The sequence below is a fragment of the Hetaerina americana genome, unplaced genomic scaffold, assembly GCF_022747635.1.
Source record: "Hetaerina americana unplaced genomic scaffold, ioHetAmer1.1.p SCAF_4, whole genome shotgun sequence".
In the NCBI taxonomy this organism is placed as follows: Eukaryota; Metazoa; Arthropoda; class Insecta; order Odonata; family Calopterygidae; genus Hetaerina; species Hetaerina americana.
Window position 1 is genome coordinate 102,245,771 of NW_027286985.1, and position 22,722 is coordinate 102,268,492.

Sequence of the window (22,722 nt, forward strand, 5' to 3'; positions counted from 1 at the left end):
GTGACACTGAGGATATTAAGAATGGATTCATTGAATTTAAGAAGGTACATCTTTTTAAAAAACTAGAGTGGGGAACAGTGAGTAAATTGCTGGAGGATATATCAGGAATAGGTATTTATCTGAAACCTTTGTATGAATCAGATTCTATGGTAGCTTATGAAGAATTAAAATGTATGATGTCAGCAGAGTAAGAAGTAAGGTTTCTTTAACTTACATTCCAAGGAAAAATATAGAGGTCCATGGATCTAAGGATACTCTTGTGAATGATCAAACTTCAGCTAGCCACTCACGAGCTTTGGTTAGCCCCATCAGTCAGGGGATCACAGTCATTATTACGTAGCTACCAATTTAGTCTGAGGTTTGAGGGATAGAGATAAATCATAATTACAATACATCTTTAGGGCAATTATTATAATTCGCATTAACCCAGGAGTGTTTGCCAGACCATCTGTCCTGTGAGTGTGAGATTTTTTCTCGCGTTCCATTTTGTTCTAATTAAGGATGTAATTACACTCTGTGGTATCAGAATTTACTCCATTTACATTCCCCATATGATGTTTTATGTGAACAAGTATTTTTTTGCATCCTTACTGCAGAAGTTGTACAAATGTCAACAAATAAATATGGGTGAGAGATAATTTTAATTCCTACACAAACTTTTTGTGAAAAATGCATTTTTTTGGTATAACCACAGCAGAAGCACACACAAAAATACCTAGAGATACAGGAAGATATCAGTTGAATAATATTATAGATAGGCTAAGGTTAAGAATTATCATGATTACTAGGACTACCAGTTTTCCAGGAGCAGATATGAATCACAGATCATAATTTAGTACTCATGATGTATAATGTTGAATTTAGAGATTGAGAGAGAAAAGAATAATTAGAAAATGAAGAATACAAGAATTGACTGAGGCAATAAAGAAGAAGAACCAAGATGTACTTGATAATGTTTTTAAGAACAATGAAGTGGATACAGGGGAAGGAAAATGGGGATATCTCAAACAAGGGCTAAAGAAGGCAGTACAGAAAACAATAGTATGGTAAATGGAAAAATAGCTCTAAAACTATAGATTACAGAAGATATTATTAGAAATATAGATGAATGAAAGAAATGGAAAGACCTGACCTGAATAGAGAGGGTAAGGAAGAAGAAAGTACCACAGCATAACAGCATATTGAGGAGATAAACTAATAGACTAAAGGAAATATGGTGGAAAGAGCTGTGCCAAGATATCAAGAGTCAACAGAGATAGGGCTAAATGAGCACTCTATAAAAAGTGCTGAAGAAACTGTCAGGATGAAAGCAAGTTAAATCTGTTCGCTCTATTATATATGCAAGAGGTAAACTAATAATAGAAGAAAAGAGGTTTTGCTAGGATGGAAAGAATTTATAAAGAGACGAATGAAAAAGATAATTGGCCAAGGAATTTGGATAAGGAAAGAGCATATTTATCGATGATGACATTTTAGGATCAGGAATACTTGACTACAAGATAGGAAAAGCATTAGATAAATGAAACAGTTTCTGGCGTCACTTGGTGGAAATTCTTCATATTGAAATTAAATTAAATTTAAAATACTTCGCCTTTCCACATAAACCACTTTTATTACTACCTAGGTTTCTTTATGGTATAACATCATCTGTTATACCATAACGAAACCTAGGTAGTAATAAAAGTGGTTTATGTGGAAAGGCGAAGTATTTTAAATTTAATTTCAATAGGAAAAGCATTAAATAAATAAAAGCGAAAGAAATCCATAGGCATTAATAGCATTCCTGTAAGACTACTCAAGGACTGAGGAAAATGAGGAAGGAAATGTTTAAAAAAGAGAGGAAAGTTAATGACAGGCACACTTTATGCAGAGATTTTAAAAAAAGACAGGTAAAAAAGCTTTCCATCGAGGCCATTTTGTATAGCATGAACACTTGGTCATTGGGGAGGATAGACAGCTGTTGGGAGAAAGTCAAAGAAGACAGGACAAGCAGATGCAGAATATTCTGAGATGCAATAGGAAACTGAAAGGGATGACAGAGAAGAGAATAATGGGAAAGCTAGGTAAATGGAGGAAATTAAAATGCATTTGGAATGTAGCAAAGGGAGGCAGAAAGTATGCAGGGCTATAAAATGAGTTACTTTAAAATATAGTAGAGGATTTAAGGATATTTGCTTTTTTATGTTAGTTAGCACTTACAGGTGCACTTGGGTGTAGTCCCAGGCTCTATAAAGTCTGATTAGAAAATCGTGAACTTTAAAATTAAGGCAAAAATAAATAGAAAATAATGAAATTCTCAAAAAATTTTGAGGTTAAGATAAAACTTAATTATTGCTTATGCTATAATTCAGGTGAGCATCAACATTTTTGTAGTATGCCCTGTAAATATGCTCATGTGCTCATGCTCAATTGGCACATCTGGCCAATTAGTGTTATGTAGCATAATAAGAAACTGTTTTGACTTCTAGTTAGAATCTTCTGTGTGTTGAAACCGACACTATTAGTTTCTCGAGTCTGGAAAAAGAGTAAGAGATGATTTTACGCAAGGTAGCTGTCAACTTGTTGAAATTCCTGTGATTCCACCCCAACAAATAATCTCAAACATCCAATCAGTATGCCTATACATGCACAAAACCTAGGATACACAAAAGCAGGAGTTAAGTGCAATAAATATTTTATAGCCTTGATTTTCCAAAAATTGGAAATAATATGAGTATTGGTATTTCTCAAATGTATAATTCAACTTAAGTGTCATCATAGTTTGCTCATGCATCACCTCCTGATGGAAATAAATATCTTCAAGTACATATCACATAAGTTTTTCAACGAATCTATGTCTTCCAACTACATTTTTAATTGTTTCCAGGGGACTTTCCAATTGATTTATGAGCCATTTTCAAAAATTGGCCCTTAGTAGAAGGTATGTGATAGATGGATAGGTAGATATGTGTCTTTATTTTGTGGCGAGATTGAGACTATGGAGTCTCTTCCACTACCTAACCCCTGATAGAGCATTCATGAAAACAACAGCTTAAGCAACCATTCCCCCAATCATTGCAATGCTAAATTTAAAAGATTAATAGATTTGCATGAGGGAGATACCCATCAGATACATTCCATCATATTCGATTAAACTATTGGCTAATATGAGGATGAAACTAAGAAAAATTTATATCATCCCTGCATCTTTTCTTTCTTGAATGTTCACATCTTACAGGTTGTATACGATTGTGTTGATATTTTTCTGTAGCCATATGCACTTTATTAAGAAAATGCATCTATTTTATGTATATGAACATATTTCCATCCTAAAATCAGATATATTTTATTTGAGTTTGTCTGTAGTAATCCACCCTGAGTTCAATGCATGCAATTAGCATGATATTTGTAATGCTGATGGAGTTCATTTTTCGACATTCCAAGGGTTAAGGGAAATCCTATCAGATCTTCAACTGAGTTGGTGTCTCCATTGCTCTTGGCATTTCGTAAACTGACTCAGCCATCGTCCTCAGGGCTTCAAAATACCATTTTGTCGATTTCGTCTGGTGGCCAAAAGCCAATGAAAGGCTTGTCTCACGCTAATATTTTGTGCCAATACAAGCGATGTTTTGAAAATGAAAACCTTCCAGAAACTCCACGAGCCTTCAAGAAGTGAAGAGACCAAAAGAGTGTGATGTTGAGGCCTTGAAAACTGTTGCATTGCACATTAAGAAGCAGCATCCTTTAAGACAGGGGCTATATGCTTTTGAAAAATTGAGAACTTATCATTATTAATAAAATAATTATTTCGATTCTTTTTTCTATAATCTAATCCGCAAACCAGGTTAGTTCATTACCGATAGTCACCTATGCATCGAAACCAGTCGCACCTTAAATAAAATTGTGTAAAGTACCTTGTTTTCTTCATACCTCACCATATTTCTTATGTCCCAGGCCTAATTTCTCATTTACCAAAGACATTAAGCAGTGTTTATAATTGGAGAAAGACTTTATTTTTCGCGGATTTCTTTTAAAAATATTGCAATCAATATATTTTTGTTAATGCTACACAAAGATGGATATTTTGATATAAAGCGCTCTTTCTTCGGTTAGATGACAGCTAGCGCTACCAGTGGTAAATAATCTTGTTGGGACGAATTGAATCCGAGAGCTGCGACAACTTTGGTGATTGGTAACCTTCGGAACCATTTCGTGATGGGGCGGAAACGACGGGGTCCACCAAAAACATCATCGAATCGTTAATCGTCGCAGCAATCGTAATAGTGGGGGTGTGTTGTTATGTTACTGTGGTAGAAGTTGGGGTGTAATTAGAGGTTTTTCCTCTAAGTATGTTGGTATTCTTAATAAGTTCCAATTGTGATCTTATCAGCTGATCGGGCGTATTCTCATTAGTTTAGGCTCACGAATTAGTTAGACATGGCCATAGTAAAAAGGTGAATGCATTCCAAGACTTCTTTCGGCTTATTATTAATTTTTTGTTGTCTTTGGCCCCCAAATAAATCGCCCGATAGATTTCGGAAAATGTTTTAGGAAGTTCAGGTTATGTTTCATCTCACCAATAGCAATGTTGTTTTTATCGCCTAGTTTCCTGTCCTGACATTAGGCAATTGAAACTCGTTTCGTAGTAAATTATTTAATCCAAGAAAATGGAATCCCCGCCTTCACATATCCACCGCATTAGGTGGTTTGCAGTAGTTGTTTCGGCATTGGTGTTTTCCTGTGCTGGAGCTCACACAGATGAGGTTTCTTCTGCCATGGGGAAAGAAGAAAGGGAGATGTTGAAGTGAGTTGAAGCTGATTCACGCATAGATAATGATTTGCTGCTGTGATATAATGTAAAAATTGCCCCAAGAGGTTTTCATTTAATCCCTCCAATTTCAATCTTAAAATTGGTAATTGACGTTTCATTTGTTCGTTTCAGGGAAGAAGCTCGGGACATGTTTTTCCATGCATACAGGGCGTATATGGTGAGCTTAATCGATTACTTACATAATTTTATAGATCATACGTGTAATTTGGACATAAATACACTCAAACTCATAATAAATGTTTGCCCTTCAGGGGAGTTACACATTATCTTCTTACTATGCTACACTCTCTATGGATATGACAATGTTTTAGACATTACACGGTGGAATGGCTCCGTTGTATAGATAATAGAAACACAAGAATCCCACAATTAATATTTATCGACGGCCATGGGTTCACCACTGTGTCTTAATCTGGTCGTCGCCACCTGATGATGCCACACAGTGGTGAAACCATGATCGTCTGTAAATAGGAATTGTGGAATTTCTATGTTTCTGTTATCTTTATTTAATGTGGACTTTGCGTGGTGCTGTAAGTTGTATGTGAATCTTTTCCACGCGATGTAGCATAAAACCCTGTACTAGACTTAATAAATGAGCTCTCCGAGTAATAAATAATAAATGAATAATAAATTGCTTTTGGACAAAACAAATCACATTATGTATTTGTCCTCTTTTGATGACACCTCTTGCCTCTACAAGCTTGCTAGGCAAAAGGCTGGTTGATAGTTGGGAATGGAGGGAATAAAGTATTATTGGGAGTTAATTATTCCAAAGCTTTTTGCTCTGAGTTGAAAGTCAATTAACAAGTTCTCTAAATTCAAACCTTAATATCAATCATTCTACACTACTTATCCGGTGAAATTCAGGAATAATGAAGCATTTGCATTGCCATTTAAAAGCCTGCTGTAGGTTTTAATTTTGGATCCTTCATCAGGAACTCGTGTGCTATTTACCATCATTCCCAGTTAAATTTTCAAAAGGGTGATACTTGAATTGCACGTCCTAAGCCTTAAGAATGCTTATCTCATATCCAGTGAAAATAAAAATTTTATCTTATTATTAACTGAAAATGTTGAAAAATCTTGTTATTATCTATTGTCAATTAGTTCATCTAGCTGTCGGTTGAATTGTTTCATATGATTATGGACAGGACAATGTATATTTGTAAAGTTAGTTAAATACATGAAATAGAATTGGTCAGTGACGTGTAGACAAATTCAAATAATATTTTTGTAAACTAATATTATGCACTCTATATCGGATGGAGACATCTATAAAGGTTTGCCCCATTTTGATTAGCCAGGCGGCCATCACCAAATAGGGAAGAATGTATGTGAAATACTTCACATGAGAAGAATTCAGGGCAGAGTAACTGGCTGTTGCCAAGCAAGAGTTCATACTGGAAGGTGTAAATGGGAGTGGCTTTTTGTTATTAATATTTAGGGCAGAGTAACTGGCTGTTGCCAAGCAAGAGTTCATACTGGAAGGTGTAAATGGCAGTGGCTTTTTGTTATTAATATTATGTGTGGTTTCTTGTGTTTAATATTTGGCAACTTTGGAAAGTGTGTTTTTTATAGCATAGGATTCATTGATATTGGTTTAGTATTTATTCATGTGCACATATAGACTTCTGCTAGCACTGAGCTAGGAGATGTAAGTCATTTGTAATAAAAGTCACATATTGGGTGATGGAGTAGCCTAGTTCAAAACTATGTTTATTTATTGAGTGGACCACCTGAATGTTTTTTATATGTGATAAGTGTCATTTGGCTTAATCAATCAGGTTTTGGATGGCTTAATACATGTGGGTGTTGACAGGTACCTTATGAAAAATCCATGATTGGCAAAATAAAATGCAGCCCTTATAGCACAAATTAATGCAATTCTAGCATTGAAACTTAAAGAATACCACAACTGGCTTCAGTTATTATAGATTTAACTATGTATATTCTCAGCGAACCTTGTATTAGTATTGAATGAACTAGTAATTCATCATTATTAACAAAGGGGGTTAGTTAATGATTTGAGGGGCATTGCCCACAAAGGAAGACTGCCAGTGGTGCCACCATTCCTGAACTTGCTGACTGAATCCCATGATTATTAACCATCATGTCCTATGAATATATCCTATTAACTAGGTTATACAAGTATTGTTAATTTAGGGTGCAGCTACATAACTTCCTTTTTTTGAAAGTGTTTTGCATTTGAAAAAAGGAAGTTATGTTGACACACCCTGTATTTAGCAGTATTCCATGAGTAGTAGCATTGCATTAGAAGCTAAAATAACAGTCAAGATTATTACCTCACTGTCCCGATAAATATTATCATTCAAATTCCTGAACAAAATTGGTACCAATCTAGTATGAGAAATATTGTCTTGACGGATGCCACCGGCAATTGATGAAGCTATGCTGATCATTTATTTAATCCATTAATCAGCATAAGACAATCTAAAACTGTTTGCAGGTGGAACCTTCAATTATTTGTTGATTACGTGTATTTCATGCATATTTCAAATTTACTAAATTATAAATTTATTTGGTTCTTTTTTTGCTTTTCATCTCACTTTACCTCATCTTTCTTCTTCAAACTGTATTTCATATCTCTTTCTATTTTTTATTCTCCCCATCTTTTTTCAAGCTGTCAAATATATCATGATAATTGCTAGAGAGTAGAGAGAGACCTTTGCATTCTTCAGAGCACCTGCAATTTTAGCTGAACCAGGTGCTTTTTGATTGTATTCATATTCTATGTCCACTCTCTGAACTTGGTACTTTCACTTGCTTGGATATCTATGAAGATTATTTTTTGTTACATTGGGCATGTTTCATCCTTAATTGTGCCACTCTACTCTTATAATGACATCATATAAATGGGAGCTCCTTTCTTCCCGGAGCATATGTTGAATAATTGTAATCCCAGATATTTTTCTTCCCTTGGCCATGAAAACGTTTAACAGAGCTGTCGAGAAAATTCTAGTTGGAAGAAATGATGACGAGTTTTGCTTTTGAAGTGAAGAAAAATTCAGAAATAGTACTGACAACGGTGGTGAATTCTTTGATAACCAGAAGTCTACACAAGCTTAAACTGTTGACAATACTAGAAAACTTAAAGAATTGTAGAATTGCTTATTTCCTCAGTGAGACCAATATCTATGCTCAAAGTAAACTTCATAATAGAATACTGTGTGTGTGTGTTCAACTTTGAATAATTTGACTGTCACAATGTAGGAAATGACAGAATTTCTGAGCATAGTTTTGAGCATGGGCATTATTTAGCATCCTTAAATACCAGATTATTGGTCATTAGAATGTATCTTTCTAGTGATATTTTTTCAGCAATCTTCACAAGGAAACGTTTTTTGCAAAAATTTTGGATGATACAGTTGAAAAACAATAAGCCTGGAATAAATGATTGAAGAGCCAGAAAAGAGAAGGTCACTTTTGAGTCATTTAGAAATGAAGTTCAGAGAGAGATTCAGAGTAAGGGATGGAAGATAGCCATTGATGAGCCTGTAATGGGATTCCAAGGTAAGGTGTTCTTAATTACATACAACCCAAAAAACTCAACTAAATTGGGTAATCATCTTCATGTCTTAACAGATAACTGAAGTGGCTGTGTTCATTTATTTCTCTCTTTGGTCTCATGACCCCTGACTCCCTAACTAAATCTGATCTTTAATTTGCATCAAATGTTTTCTAAAACAGTATGGTATATTGAAGGAGTCTTATCTTGGAGCTCGAGGATACCATAGGAATACACAGAAATATATTATACAACCACAACAATCGGTAGGGAATTGATGAAATATAAATGCTACTTGGCAGGGACTGTGATGCCATATAGAAAAACAGCACAGCACTAATAAAAAATCCAAGGCTGAAAAAAGGAGAGTTGGTTGCCCTCAGGGAAAGAAACTCAATTCTCCAGGCAGGGAAGGGCAAGGGAATAGTTGCAATGCTAAGCAGTTGGGAAACTTCTTAAATAGAGGCAGTGTGAATCAGGGTATAAGGCAGTGGAGATTCAGAGACACGAAAGGTGGTGGATGTGAATTAAAATAAATTTATAGGTGGCTTAGACACTAAAAGTCATTGAATCTGTGAAACACTACTGTTTTACGAGGGAGACATTGAAATCACAGTGAAACCTTTTTTTCTAGAGTCTTGAAAAGTACAATTCACAGATCGAATTCATTAGGGAGTGAGTTGCAGATTGGTGGTGCAAACTCCCAGGGGCCGGCCAAAATCTTCAGACCCGCGAGAGTGTTTGAATGGAAAAATAAGTATCAGTTTACCTCACTGTGAAAAAGAAAAACGTAAGGGCTGTATGGTTTGTACAAATAGAAAGGGGTCCAAGGGATGAAGAAGAGAGGCAGTTAATTTTATGGCACTTTTGAGAACAAGTTTGACTTCTTGTGGGAAAATGTTTGAAAAAATCATCATTTATTGGAAAATTTAGAGATTTCAGCTAGGATACTTAATCTGAAAGTCAAAGTTTTTAAATGAATACTTTTTCCGAAAGATTCTGAATTTTATTCCTTGAGCATTTCATTCAAACCAGGGGAATTTAGAAATTAAATTTCAATTGAGCTGCTGATATCAAGGCTGAAAATATTTGAGTGCCAAGGGTTAATATCTTGCGTAGAATTATAAAGAAACTATTTTAGGTGAAATTATCTTTTTCAAAATAGAATTCGGAGGCTATTTATGATCAAAAACCTGAAAAAATAATTTCATCATAACTAATATATTTATGCCCAAAAAAATTGTATAAAAATCAGACTGGTATGGGCATATAGTGTTTATTGATTCAACGTAGACCCTTCGTAATCATATGTACTTAACTAACAGAAACTCAAAAACTACGAACCCAAGCAGCTCAATATTTTTATGTGTGACACTTTTATTTAGAGTGAATGAACTGTTTGGATGTTATGTTTACCATAATCATCCCATGGGGAGTGACCATTTTTGCCTTTACTTCCCCATATGTAGTATTGGGGATGTACTTTACCTGTATTTTGTACCTTTGCTTAATTTCCATTCTGTTTTCAGGAGAATGCATATCCAGCGGATGAGTTGATGCCCCTGACATGCTGTGGCCGTTGGAGGGGCACAGAGCCTAGTCGTGGTGACATTGATGACACCCTTGGCAAGTAAGTGTTGAGGCAAAGTTGAAGGGAGATTCTTTAGTAAGCAATAGTGACATTTTTCATTGGCGGCTGTGACCAATTACTCACCAATATTTCATCACCCTCTTAATCAATGGAATTTGAATATTTATATGTGATAATTAGAGGTCAAGGTTCTGTATATATTACAAGTATAACTAAATGTAGATTTATGTTAAATTTAAAGTTGATAACTTTTTTTTGGTCATGTGGTGGATTGAGCGTATGGCCAAGGGCAGGGGGCCCAGAGTTCAGTTCTGGGTGGAAATTAAAAGTAGTGGTTCTCCAATAAGGATGTAAAATCAGAAAAATAAGAGAGACAGGGTCTTTCAAGTGGGAAAGTTGAAAGCATGGTTTGTTTGATGTATTGAGATGAGATCATTTTAGCATTTCACTGGAGAATGTGTGGGTGTATTTTAAGAAATAATTGATAATATTGCTATTATAATGTTGAAAAGCATACATTGGACAAACAGGAACAGCCGTAGTTCCTCAAAATATTTAAGGGGCATTGGAAAGAAATATTTTTGCCTTGAGCCATTGCCGATCATGTATTTTGGAACCTGACCACTAAATTAACTTTGCACAGAAAGTTACGGGTGGAAGAAAAGCAATACTACCAAAGGATCAACAATGAAGTGGTGGAAATAGTCAAAGCTTATTACAGCTTCAATCAAGATACCAACTAGCTTCAGTGATGAAAAGTCATGGAACCCATAGTCCATGATAGCACGAAAAAAGGATCATTATGACAATTAGCCTTCAGAAGAACCAAAATAAACCAGTAGTCCCTTTATACACTGGATAAAGTACACTTCAAATTACTTCAATCTGAAGAGGCTCCCAAGAGAGAGAGTGAACCTGTTGTCACTGATAACAATGCACAAGACAGCAATCCTGGAAGACATATGAATCCAGCAATTAGATCTCTCAGAAGTCTACAGATCAACTAAAAGGGTGAATCAAGTGAAATCAGAAGTGTAGTAAAATTTCAAAATGGTGTCCCATTGTAAGTCCTGTTGGGAATAGTGACCGCCATGTTTTGGTGAATGACCCACAATTTGCATCATGCTGCCAGAAAGCAACAATAGCGTAAACATGGCAGCTGCACTTGCATCATGGACCACAGAGGAACAGTATTCTCTCATTTGTTCATTTAGTACTTAAAGAGGAGAGATATTGAATTTCATCATCAATGAATGAAAGTTGGTGATTCATTTCTGTCACTCTCACAAGTTTACGTGTGGACTAGGCAGCTCCTAAACAGGTTTACTTCTCTAAGAGACTCCCCAAGACCAGGTCAGGCGTACCAAGTATGGGCACCAGTGGCCTTCGTAGCACTTAAAGCCATAGCTTTTATGGATGTATCATCAACTTTATAAGTACTGGAATATTTCTATTGCACACCATGAGAGTATAAATGAAAATAATGTAGCTGAAAATCTCTTGTATCCAATGTGTAAGATATTATGAGGTTAAAAATAGATGTTTCAAGGTTTTCATTTGACTGTCTCTAGTATAATTTAAACAATAATATGATGTAAACAAGATGAAATTGTCAATTTTATGTTTAAAAATTGTCCCTCTTTGTTTGTGTATGTGTTGTCTCTGGAGGAAGCCCTTTCTGTGATACTTAATTGCTTCTCTCACCCTAATTCTTCTCTTTCCAGTTTCTCGCTCACCCTGGTGGACTCTTTGGACACTCTTGTGGTAAGTAGTTTCATCACCAACAAAAGCAATTCATGTACATATACACATAAATCTGCTCCAGATTTCTGGAAGTGACCTTTATTTCTCCTTACTTAAGCCAGCAGCACTGATCACAGATGTGGCCACAATTTATCTGTAGATTGCCTGGAGTGTTAGACTAGCATTGTCAAAGTTAAGAATGCTCTAGCCTGCACTTTGCAACCTCTCATTACCAAAAGCTCTATTACAGTGCCAAGGTGAATCAGTAAAATCACTTGGCTTTTATTGCATTCATTTATTTTCGGTATACACTTATGATTTACATTCTTTTTCCTGATCCCTTGAACTTGGTCTACTATAATTTTTTACTTTAAAAATTACAATTTTCACCCTTAGTATTTTTATTTAATGGTGTAAAATACTTCCTAGGAATATTATTCTATGTTAATTGCCATTATCCTTGGAAAAAATGACCAAGAAAGAACACTTTATTATTTAGGTCTTTTTCCTCTATGTAACCATTTTTTTGGATATAGGACCAGCTTTCACAGCTCATAAACTTACTATTTTAGAAATGTGTAAAATTTTATTCTGATTCCACCTGAAAGGGAGACTGCTGGATTGTGAAGTATGGGTGAAATTAACCAGCACATGCATTCACAGAAAGAAAATACTTTAGATATTGAATACTACATTGGAAGAAAATAACTTCAAGTAACCATATAATTAATACAAAGATGACCAAAAAGAGTACTATTTTGTCTTTATATAATTATTCAATGGCATGATATTCATATCATGGCAACACCATCTATCCAGCTAGTGAATTTGCTGTATAGCAGCCTGGAAGAACATGTACCTGATTAGTAGCAGTTAAAGGCTTATGTGCTGATACATATGGTTGATATTTGGCATATATGATAAAGAATTGAAGTGACACCAGGGTAATTGCAAATTATGATTATTCCAATTATCAGTAGGTTTTTTTCCTAGCCACTTGTTCTCAGACTATAAGCATAATCAAAGTTTTAAAAGTTCATCTATAAGTCTTGTGCAATGGTTTTTGTTATGGTTGTATAACATTACTTTTAATAAGGTGATAATTTCTTTGAAGTTGATCAAACTTTATTTGACCATGAGAACAGGATAGCGTAACACCTCTTCGTTCATGAACTATTGGAGGAAAAACCAAGAACTGTACGAAGACAGGAACTGAAAAGAGTGCAACTGGTGGATCACTAATTTTAATATCTTTCCTCAATTCTACTTTCTACAATTCTACATTTGAAAGTGTTTTGCTTTAGATTATGGCTTGATTTTATCATATGGAAGTTCCCAAGACTTGTACATTTGGTTTCATTATAGTTTTATAACTATATTTTCATCTCTCAAAAATGTTTGTTGCATTATTTATAATTATTTACTTTTTTGCAGATATTGGGGGACCTGAAAGAATTTGAGCAAGCTGTAAGACTGGTGGCCAGAGATGTCTCCTTTGACAGTGACATAGTGGTCTCTGTTTTTGAGACAAACATCAGAATACTTGGGTAAATGCTGAAGCCAGATGGCTATTAACTGTCATTGCAATAGAACATATTGGAAAACTGCTAACCAAGAATTTTCAATCCCCTACCTATGATTTAACATGGCAATAAATAGTCACACAAATGAATATTTTAATTTTTACTTTTACCCTTGAACTGAATTACATGGGTCGTTCAATGTATCTTTAGGGGAAAATAGAAAAGTAAATTATTTTGGGCAGTTTATTTTTATTTTTCAACATAATCTCCTTTTAGCTGGTTACACTTTTTCAAGTGTTGCTCTAACTTTCTATAGCTGTTCAAATGGTAGTATTTAAGAAGCTCATCTAAATAGGATTTGTTTTGGTGATGGCCTCCTTGTTCGATTCAAATCATTTCCCCCTGAGTCATTTTTTCAAGTTTGGGAATAAAAAAAGTTCCTGGGGTCAAATGGGGTAAATTCAGTGAATGTTGTAATAATTCAAACCCTAATATCATGATTGTCGCCATCAAAACGTCACAGGTGTCCGCCCTTGCATTGTCTTGATGGAAGGGAATTTTTTTCTTTGCCAAATGATGTTTTTTCTTGATTTCTTCTCTCAACCAGTGCAATAACAATACATAATACTCTTCGCTTATCTTTTGTCCTTTTTGCAAGCTATCAATGTTGGTGATTCCTTTTAATTTCCAAAAAACCATGGCCATCACTTTGTCAGTCGATTTCACTGTCTTTGCCTTCTTCGGAGTCAGATCCCAACAATGAATTTTTCTAACATTGCTAAGAAATATCTACCTTTCATTCCAGAGAATTTAATGGCTTGCTATGCAATAATTCCGTGGTTCCCAGCTAAAGCCAAAATAATATCAACCTGCTGTATTTTTCAAAAAAATTAATTTAATATTAGATTCATCCTCAATCTGATGCATATATTTTCTTTTGTGAAATGTAGTACTGTACCATCATCTAACATAAATGGCTCTAACTTTTGAAAAATCCTTTCAAAGAATGTTCAGATATGTTCTTTGCTGAGAAGTATTACTTAGGTATTCATGTTAGATTTGGTTGCCGTAGAGTAAGTTCAAGCATTTGGCTTTAACATTAGTGACATTCTGAAAATTTTTGTCTTTTCCAGGGGATTGCTCTCAGGCCACATCCTTGCTGAGTACTTGCAGCAGCGGGCTGGTATAATGAGCTGGTATCGAAGTGAGCTGCTGGACCTGGCCAGAGATGTTGGTTACAGACTCCTGCCAGCATTCAACACCACCACTGGGATCCCTCATGCAAGGGTGAGGCTCTCCTGCTCTTAGCATTCAAAGATTTACTGCAAGAGGTGCAACTTCAATCCAAGATGGTTTACGGGCAGGCTAAACCAGCCGCTTAAAGGAAAGGGCATGCAAGACCAAAACTGTCATTAGCTCAACTATCAGCTCATGGACCCCTTCATGTGTTAATTTTCTTTTCCATGCCCTTTAAGTATTTTCATTTTGCTGTAGTCAATGGTTGGGGTCGATATTGTGAAGTTCCATCATGAATTTGAGTCAAATAACAAAAGCAGTCTAATATTTATCGCTAAAATAAATTTATCACTACTGTTGTATCTCATGTAATATAGGCTACATTGCTTAAAGGTGTGCTAAATATACATGAAGATTTGTGCTATTTCACAGAAAGGGCAAAATATTATTAATTTTTTAAGTACGTTAAGGCAGATGAATGGAGGGGAAGGCTGAACTCTTCTCCTTCAAAGTGCAGGTGACAGGGGATTTAATTGCATCCTCATTGCAATTTTTCGGCCTCTGAGAGTAAATATAGCATGAGGCATTCTACGTGTAAGTGTGATAAGTTTTGGAAAAAATTAAAAGGTTCTGCATGAGATTATTTCAAGTGTCTCACAGGAATAAATGTAGCTTTGAGAAATGAACCCCTAGGATCTTGGGCATACCAGTGATTCGGGCATGGCATGAAAATGGCTTAAAAAAATCATTAGATTGTCAAAGGTTGACCATTTCGTTTACAATAATTTTCTGTGTTAATGCTAAGTATTTATTGCAATTAATAGTGATGCTCATATTTGAGAATGTTACAAAATAAATGACAAATTTTCTCATTAGGTTGAGGGTTTAAATGCAACCTGGGTAGTTTTGGTCATAATTGTGTGTCTCTGATCTGTGGAATGTTCTTTAAAAAAATGATGCATATTGATTCCAGATAAACCTAAGGTATGGACTGAAGAGTCAGAAACTAGAATCTTCGAGGGAGACATGTACTGCATGTGCTGGGACAATGATCCTTGAGATGGCAGCGTTATCAAGACTCACAGGGGAATCAGTATTTGAGGTACTGGTGATATAAGTGAGCGCTCTCCTCTCAACTTAAGCTTGCAGGAGAATGAAGTGCCTTACAAAAAATACTTGAAGTAAATTATGACTGTCAGCATGAGGAAGTAATTTAAAATATAAATTTGCCATTTTTCACTAGCATAAACATTGTACTTGTTGTGTTGAGCTTATTATTGGGTTTAATTAAAACAATTTTCCTTCTGAATTTACATTGTAGCATTGAAATGGAAGGTGGTGACTGCTTGCTGAAATCAAAGCATAAAAAATTAATGCAATGAAAGCTTTGCTTTAATTTATTACCGGTCTGTTATAATTTACCATTACTTCCTGTAATTTATTTTTAATTTTACTGCTGCTCTAAACTGTATACATTAGCTAACTTACCTCTCACTGCCAACCAATCCACATACTTTGTAAAAAGCCCAAAAACTATTTGGATTCATACTTTCTAGTACTCCCTGGTCCCTCAACTATCGTTGAGAGCTCAGGAGTTTGGAGAAATGTCTTCCAGCTAAATCAATTTGCAACTATTATTCAATATGATTTACATGTCCATTATTTAATGTATCATTGAATGTGTTTTTGAGTAATAATAATTAAATGTGGAAATGGGCTGTTGGTGGTGTAAGGGGACAGTGATTTTTTAACGGAATGATATTCTCTCAAAACAGGAAAAGGCTCATAAGGCAATGGATGTGCTGTGGCGCATGAGGCACCGAAGCTCTGACCTCATGGGCACTGTGCTGAATGTGCACAGTGGTGATTGGGTGCGGAGAGATTCAGGAGTTGGTGCTGGCATTGACTCATACTACGAGTATTGTCTTAAGGCATACATATTACTTGGAGATGAGCGCTACCTTGGACGTTTCAATCGAGTGAGTTGAACACGAGTGCTCATCGATGAACTGATGGGTAATGTAGTCATAACTCTAATTACTCAGCTTGAAGCTGTCAAACATAAGAGATCATGAAGAAGAAGTGCAAGCCGTAGTGAAAAAATTGGTTCCAAAGGTTGCTTCTGTCTTAAACACTATGTACTTGGTAGGAATGTTGTTTAATTTAAAATTCTTGATCAGTGAATGTTGGCTGGGCACTACTAGAATGTCACTTTCTTTCCAGAGACCTGGTTCAAGTATACTACTCGGTCTAATAAATACACAAACCAAGGCCATAAAAACTTTATTTTGCAAAATTTAGTCAACATCGATTTTGTTCCCTTCAAAGTACTCACCATTCATTGTTATGCATTTATTCCATTGTCTTTTCCACTGTTTAAAGCACCCTTTGAAGTCCTCGGCAGTTAGGCTTTTTAGTTTTCTCGTCGTTTCTTGCTTTATTGTGTCTTCCCACATTTTCCAAAGAATGTCCCCTCATCACATTTTTGCATTTTGGGAATAGGAAAATGTCGCGGGGGAGAGATCAAATTTATTTCATCAACTATCATTCGAACAGTTTTCCGACAATCAATAAGGACAAGGGACCACACACGATCAATGTTGTCATCATCACAGGTAGTTTAAGGTCATCCCTCAAAACAGGTGGTTGGAGGTCGTCCCGGCCTTGTATCATCCATGGCTTCTTGTCGGCCATCTTTAAAATGATGAATCCACTTGAAAGTGTATGCTTTCTTCAGAGCATTATCACCGTAAACAGCTGTCAACATTTAAGTAATTTCTTTTACCACACTTCACCAAAAAACTTTATGCTTATTCGTTGCTCCGTGACTTCATCAATTTCATAAAGGCAGGAAAAACGTTGTGTGGTGGACCCTTCTTGTTTGCAGTAATTTCAGTATTTTTGTAAATTTATTATTCGTATTTCTTGTTTGTGGTATTTGCCACTTCTTTCTTTTGCTTCAGAATCATACGCTATTGACTCATTAGTCATCAGTATTGAAAGTAATAATAGATGACCTTATAATATGCTCCTTGATGTAGAAGTAATTTTCTATGCTTGGTGGTTTTCTATTTTTAGGAAAAAAGAATTTGAGAGCTAACTATTAAATTGAGAATTTTCTTTTGAAAGATAAATGTTTTTTTAAGAAATGAAATAGCAAATGCCAATATTGTATTTTTTAATGTGATTTTAATAATTTTCAATTCTGACTGACCTCTCTTACCAGCATTACTCAGCAGTCATGAAGTATATCAGCCAGGGACCAATGCTGTTGGATGTCCACATGCATCGGCCGCACACCAACTCGAGGAACTTCATGGATGCTCTGCTTGCCTTTTGGCCAGGGCTGCAGGTATTTACTGGCTCGATTTTGTGGTCTCACTTGTTCATTTCCTTTCCTGCCTCTCCATGTCATGCTATTCCTCCTTCTTCAACAGGTCTTGAAGGGGGACATCAAACCAGCAGTGGAGACACATGAAATGCTCTACCAGGTGATGCAGAGGCACAATTTCATTCCTGAAGCATTCACAACAGATTTTCAGGTATATATCCATATTTTGGTTTTTGTAAACATGGAAAATGGTCACACTGTGAATGTAGTGATACTCAACTACCTTCTCTGGCTTAAAAAAAACTATCCAAAGGGAATTTACTCGATTTTTACTTAGGATAACATAAACATAGTGATCAACCCTAAGTTTGGTTTGGTAGGTGATGATATAGCTCACCAAGTACTAAGCCCTATACGGCATATGAAATTCACCCATCAGGGTAGGGGGGCCAGTTCCTTTCCCTGTGCTGGTCATGGTTTCCCAGGAAGATCTAGCTCCTGAAAAATCACACAGCCTGGGTGGAGCTGAGGGTGCCCAGAAAGGCTTGCCCGGGAATCGAACCTGGGCCCTCCAGTTAGTAGTCCAACACTATCCCTAGACTACCGCAACCCACTTAGGTTTGACCAAAAAAAATTTAGAGTAATGATGAAATGTTTTTCTTTCAAAAATTCGAAGTTGTAGAGGAGCTTTCGTAGTAAATTCCTCGGAATGTTTTCCTCCTCAGTTCATCAATTTTTTCATGCCCTGATTTTATCCCTAAGAAACTCGGTAGCATTATTTTGTCAGTACATTTTAAAACTGTGGTGGGAAGTAAATAGAAATAATTTTGAAAAAAACTTCTACAATGATTTTTTTATTTTTCTCCATGTAGAGAAATTCCATGAAGTTAGCCTGAAACAGTGAATTTGATGACATTATGTTGTTCGTTGAATCATCAAAAAATATCTTTGAATAGCATCATTAAAGAAGTATCAGCTGCTGAAACTGAAAAAAACTAAGTAAATTTAAGAATGGTTTACTTAATCTTGGCTAATATTGGCCGTTTAATGTGATGATATAGTTGATCTTCATATAAAAACTCTTGTGAAAAAATTATAGAAATCAGAATGAGAAATAAAAAACAGAGAGCTGTTCAGGTTAAGGCATAGGCTCAGATGTTTAGAGTTCTCTGCCATCCAGCTCCCTCTTTCCCCACTTCTCCCCCCCTCCAAACCCTCCGGGTCTGAAGCCTCTCTGCTGCATGTGCAACCCCCACACATTGTGTTGTGCTTAAACCCATTGGCTCAATTTCAGCATCTCCTCTTGCTTATTTTTTCCAATCTACATCCCTTCCTTTCCTTTGTCTTTCCCTGATGTTCTCTCCCCTCTACACGTAAAAACGACCAATCACTCCTTACCTCCCCTTCACCCATTTCTCTTGTTGCTTTCTGTGTATAGGTATAGACTCATGTCCTGGAAATAATTGTGCCTGAAGATGTTGCAAATATGAGAAGCCAGTCCTGTCACACTTAAGTATGACAATACCTTCAAAGTTTTTTGTCTAATTCCTCAAAATGCAATTTCACTGGGTTGAGCCTTGAATCCATTGAACTGATCTCATAATATTTTTGTGAATAAGCTTTAGTTGTCAAAATCTCATGTACCGTGAGTACTGAAATCTATCTCAGAGAAGGTGGTTTGGTCTGTCTGGTTGTATTAGTGGAGGAATTTTGTACTGCATATTAAAAACGCTCACAGCACTTGTTTTTGAGCAGAGACTTGAGGTCAGCTTTAATGAGCAGAGTACATAATCACAGTAGAATTCACCTTTATGTCAGCATGTTTGTATTCAGCAAAATATGGTTATTCCCCCACTCTACCAAGGCTTCATAGTACAATAAATTTGTTTTACCCACTAATCATTGAAGAAATCCATTATTTTCCATTAATAATGCTCATTATAATTGCACATACCTTTTAAAATTACCTTAGCCTTTGCACCATTCATTTTTTCCTCTGCCTGCCGTATCCTTGAACTATTATTTATATACTAGTTGTACCCATGATAAGTCACAAGATTTGAAAATTGCAACTTTCATAACTCTGTTACAATTCCTGAAAATGATATTTATGAACAAGATGATACCCTTTACAAATCATGGGATTCCTGATTGACAGCTTTCTAAAAACAAAAGACAATTCATCAAGTAGAAGTTATAGAAAAACTTTGGTAACAGAAATACTGTACTCCTCTATAAATGTGCCCATGAAACCTCCAACTGAAAGTTATCTTCCAATTTCTATATCAATAGCTGATTTAGGAGTTCAGAAAGTAGATTTTACTGTCTACTTATATTTATAATTATCTTTGTAACTGCCACAATCCTCTTCAACATGCCCTCTATATTGTAACTTGTGTTATGTTATGTAGGTGTAGATCTCTAAAATTACATTAAAAAGTGATAACATTTTAATGGATTTAACATTTCATACCACAGTAATCTACTTGAAAGTTGCTTGTGATAGATGTGTGTAGAGCTCACCCCAACAAACCCATACGGCTGTTGAAACTGCCTGCCACAGTGTAATATTTTGGTCACATGAATCAAGTACACAATTTCTTTGGAAGTGAAATAAGTGGAATTTTGAACCGTCCATGGCTGCAGTTTGCCCTCACGCTTGTATCCTCATCCTCAGCGTGGCACAATGCAATACAATTAGTCCCCATCTCGCTTGGGATTCCCATGCTACTCATGCCACAAATAACTGAATGAATGGCCATTGGCCACTGGCTGACTTTCAGGTGCATTGGGGTCAACACCCTCTACGGCCAGAATTCCTTGAATCGACATACTTTCTGTACCGCGCCACTGGGGATCCATATTACTTGGAAGTTGGGCGTCATGTATTGCGCAGCCTTCAAAAGTACGCAAGGGTCCCGTGTGGGTATGCAGCTGTGAAGGATGTGAGAACTGGAGTGCATGAGGACAGGTGAGTAAAGATAGGCCTAGAACACATTCCTTAGTCATTTGTGTCCCCTCCTTTTTAGTATACCTGAGGACTTTTATCGTGAGTGGAATTGATGCTTATTTGGAGCTGGCTTTTCCACTGACCCAAGTTGGGATTTGCACATCTATTCAAAGTTTTCAGTGAATGTTTTTTTCCCTTTTCCTAACCCTTAAAAGCCCTTCTTCTTCCTTATCAGGGGTTAAGTGGAAGAAGAAACAATTTAGTCTCAATCATGTCCCAATTAAGACCTTTTATTATTATTATACCTTTTTGGTGGATTACGGGGAATTTATGAAGATGTAGGTATATCATTTTATTTTTCCCCTACTGACTATTTGAGTGAGTTGAAAGACTTCGTGATCTAACCACCATTGACATAACCCTTTAATTGAGTAGCATAATCAGGTATGTAATTGTCGTTTATTTCATTTTCATACGTTGAGGAAGTGCCTACCAAGAGAACCTTAAAATCCAACTTAGGTTTTGAAAAGAAAGAGTTGATATTTGATCAATATATTCGGGTCACTTCATATTTAAACCTCACATATTGTCCTCAACTTTTACATTATTTTACATGTTCTTTTCTTGAAATTAATCTGTTGCATTCACTGAGATTTTGCTCTCATAATTATTAATATTATATTAGTATGGCATTGCATGCCTTAAAAATCACAGGAAGGCACAAAAATATACGTTTAATCATTAATACTAGCTTTCTAATTGATAGGAATCAGCTAATAAGTGGTTATAAATTTAACATTAGTATTTCCTAGTGTTTTATGTAGCAAGTGATTTTAGTTTAGATGTCTGAAATTGTTTAGTTTACTGTATCTTGTGAGTTCTCAGCTCAATGCTAGACTGAAGATTTGGGTTGAAATTTGAGGGTGGATATAAAAAACAGGTTCATGTTATCGAATGTGTAATTGAAATGGTGGTTGACAGAAAATCTGAGATTGTTAGCAAAGAAAGATCAGGAATTTTTTCAAGGTTTTTACTTTTCTTCTATTGAACATTTAAAAATCACTCAACTTTGAAGAATGTGCAACATAGTCCTTATCTTTGAATGTTTAATTTGATCTTCTTTTAATTTCAGAATGGATTCGTTTGTGCTGGCAGAAACATTCAAGTACCTGTACCTTCTTTTTACGGATCCAAATGACCTGATCTTGGATTTGGATGAGTTCCTTTTCACAACAGAGGCCCACCTGCTTCCACTCTCACTTGCCCGTCTCTCAAACTTCACTTTTGTTGATGTAAGTAATGGAAAAATACAGTCTACTGCCCTCCTTGTTCATTTATATATCTGATTGGAGGCCCATCTCTCAAAGCTATAAGTGATTTAATGAGTCCTCTACAAAAAAACATACATGGAATATAAAATTTTGGGACACAAAAATGTCTGATAGTAAATGTTGTAATTTATCTTTTGCTATTAGAAAACTTTGCATGTATGAGACTCATACAAGAACTTGTATATTATTTTGAACCTCTGAGAAACAGACTTTGTGTAATGTTGATTTTTCTAATTGTTTATCTCTAATGATGGAAAGCTGAGAAAGAAAAGTCATTAGAGTTCCATCTTGCCTTTACTATGGTTTCAAGCAAGTGCTACTTGAGTTGTGTAGTGGTTAAATAACTTCTGCAGTCATAAATTTCTTCTCTCTATCTCTATCCTCTTAAGAGAAGCATCCAAAGCATTAAATATATGCTTTTCTCGAGTACTAATACATCTATTTATAATGATAACATCTTTAGGATTTGAAATGGCAAAGATTGTCACCAATCAGCAACTTGTAATTTTTGTTATCTTCTTAAAGTATAAGTTTTTACCGTTAGATTCTCACTGTATCAGAATTCTACTAGATTTAAATTTTCTAAATGAGTGGAATTATATTAATATACTAGTGATGGTCGAGGAATGTAATCATCTCCATTGTCTTTCAACTGAGTGAGAGACCACTTTCTCCTTCTCT

At 35.7% G+C, this 22,722-nt stretch overlaps 1 protein-coding gene across 1 annotated transcript in view; it reads left to right on the plus strand.

Moving 5' to 3' along the window:
* The first annotated feature begins 4,257 nt into the window (after positions 1-4,257).
* Positions 4,258-22,722, plus strand: part of Edem2 (ER degradation enhancer, mannosidase alpha-like 2) — a 30,132-nt gene continuing 11,667 nt past the window's right edge. Inside the window, exons 1-12 of the mRNA XM_071589632.1 lie at positions 4,258-4,783; positions 4,922-4,967; positions 9,866-9,966; positions 11,652-11,691; positions 13,105-13,217; positions 14,327-14,480; positions 15,403-15,531; positions 16,205-16,408; positions 17,656-17,781; positions 17,867-17,971; positions 20,544-20,731; positions 21,843-22,002. Coding sequence (XP_071445733.1) covers positions 4,647-4,783; positions 4,922-4,967; positions 9,866-9,966; positions 11,652-11,691; positions 13,105-13,217; positions 14,327-14,480; positions 15,403-15,531; positions 16,205-16,408; positions 17,656-17,781; positions 17,867-17,971; positions 20,544-20,731; positions 21,843-22,002 — 1,503 coding nt within the window. The 5' untranslated portion in view covers positions 4,258-4,646. The remainder of the gene's footprint in view (positions 4,784-4,921; positions 4,968-9,865; positions 9,967-11,651; positions 11,692-13,104; positions 13,218-14,326; positions 14,481-15,402; positions 15,532-16,204; positions 16,409-17,655; positions 17,782-17,866; positions 17,972-20,543; positions 20,732-21,842; positions 22,003-22,722) is intronic.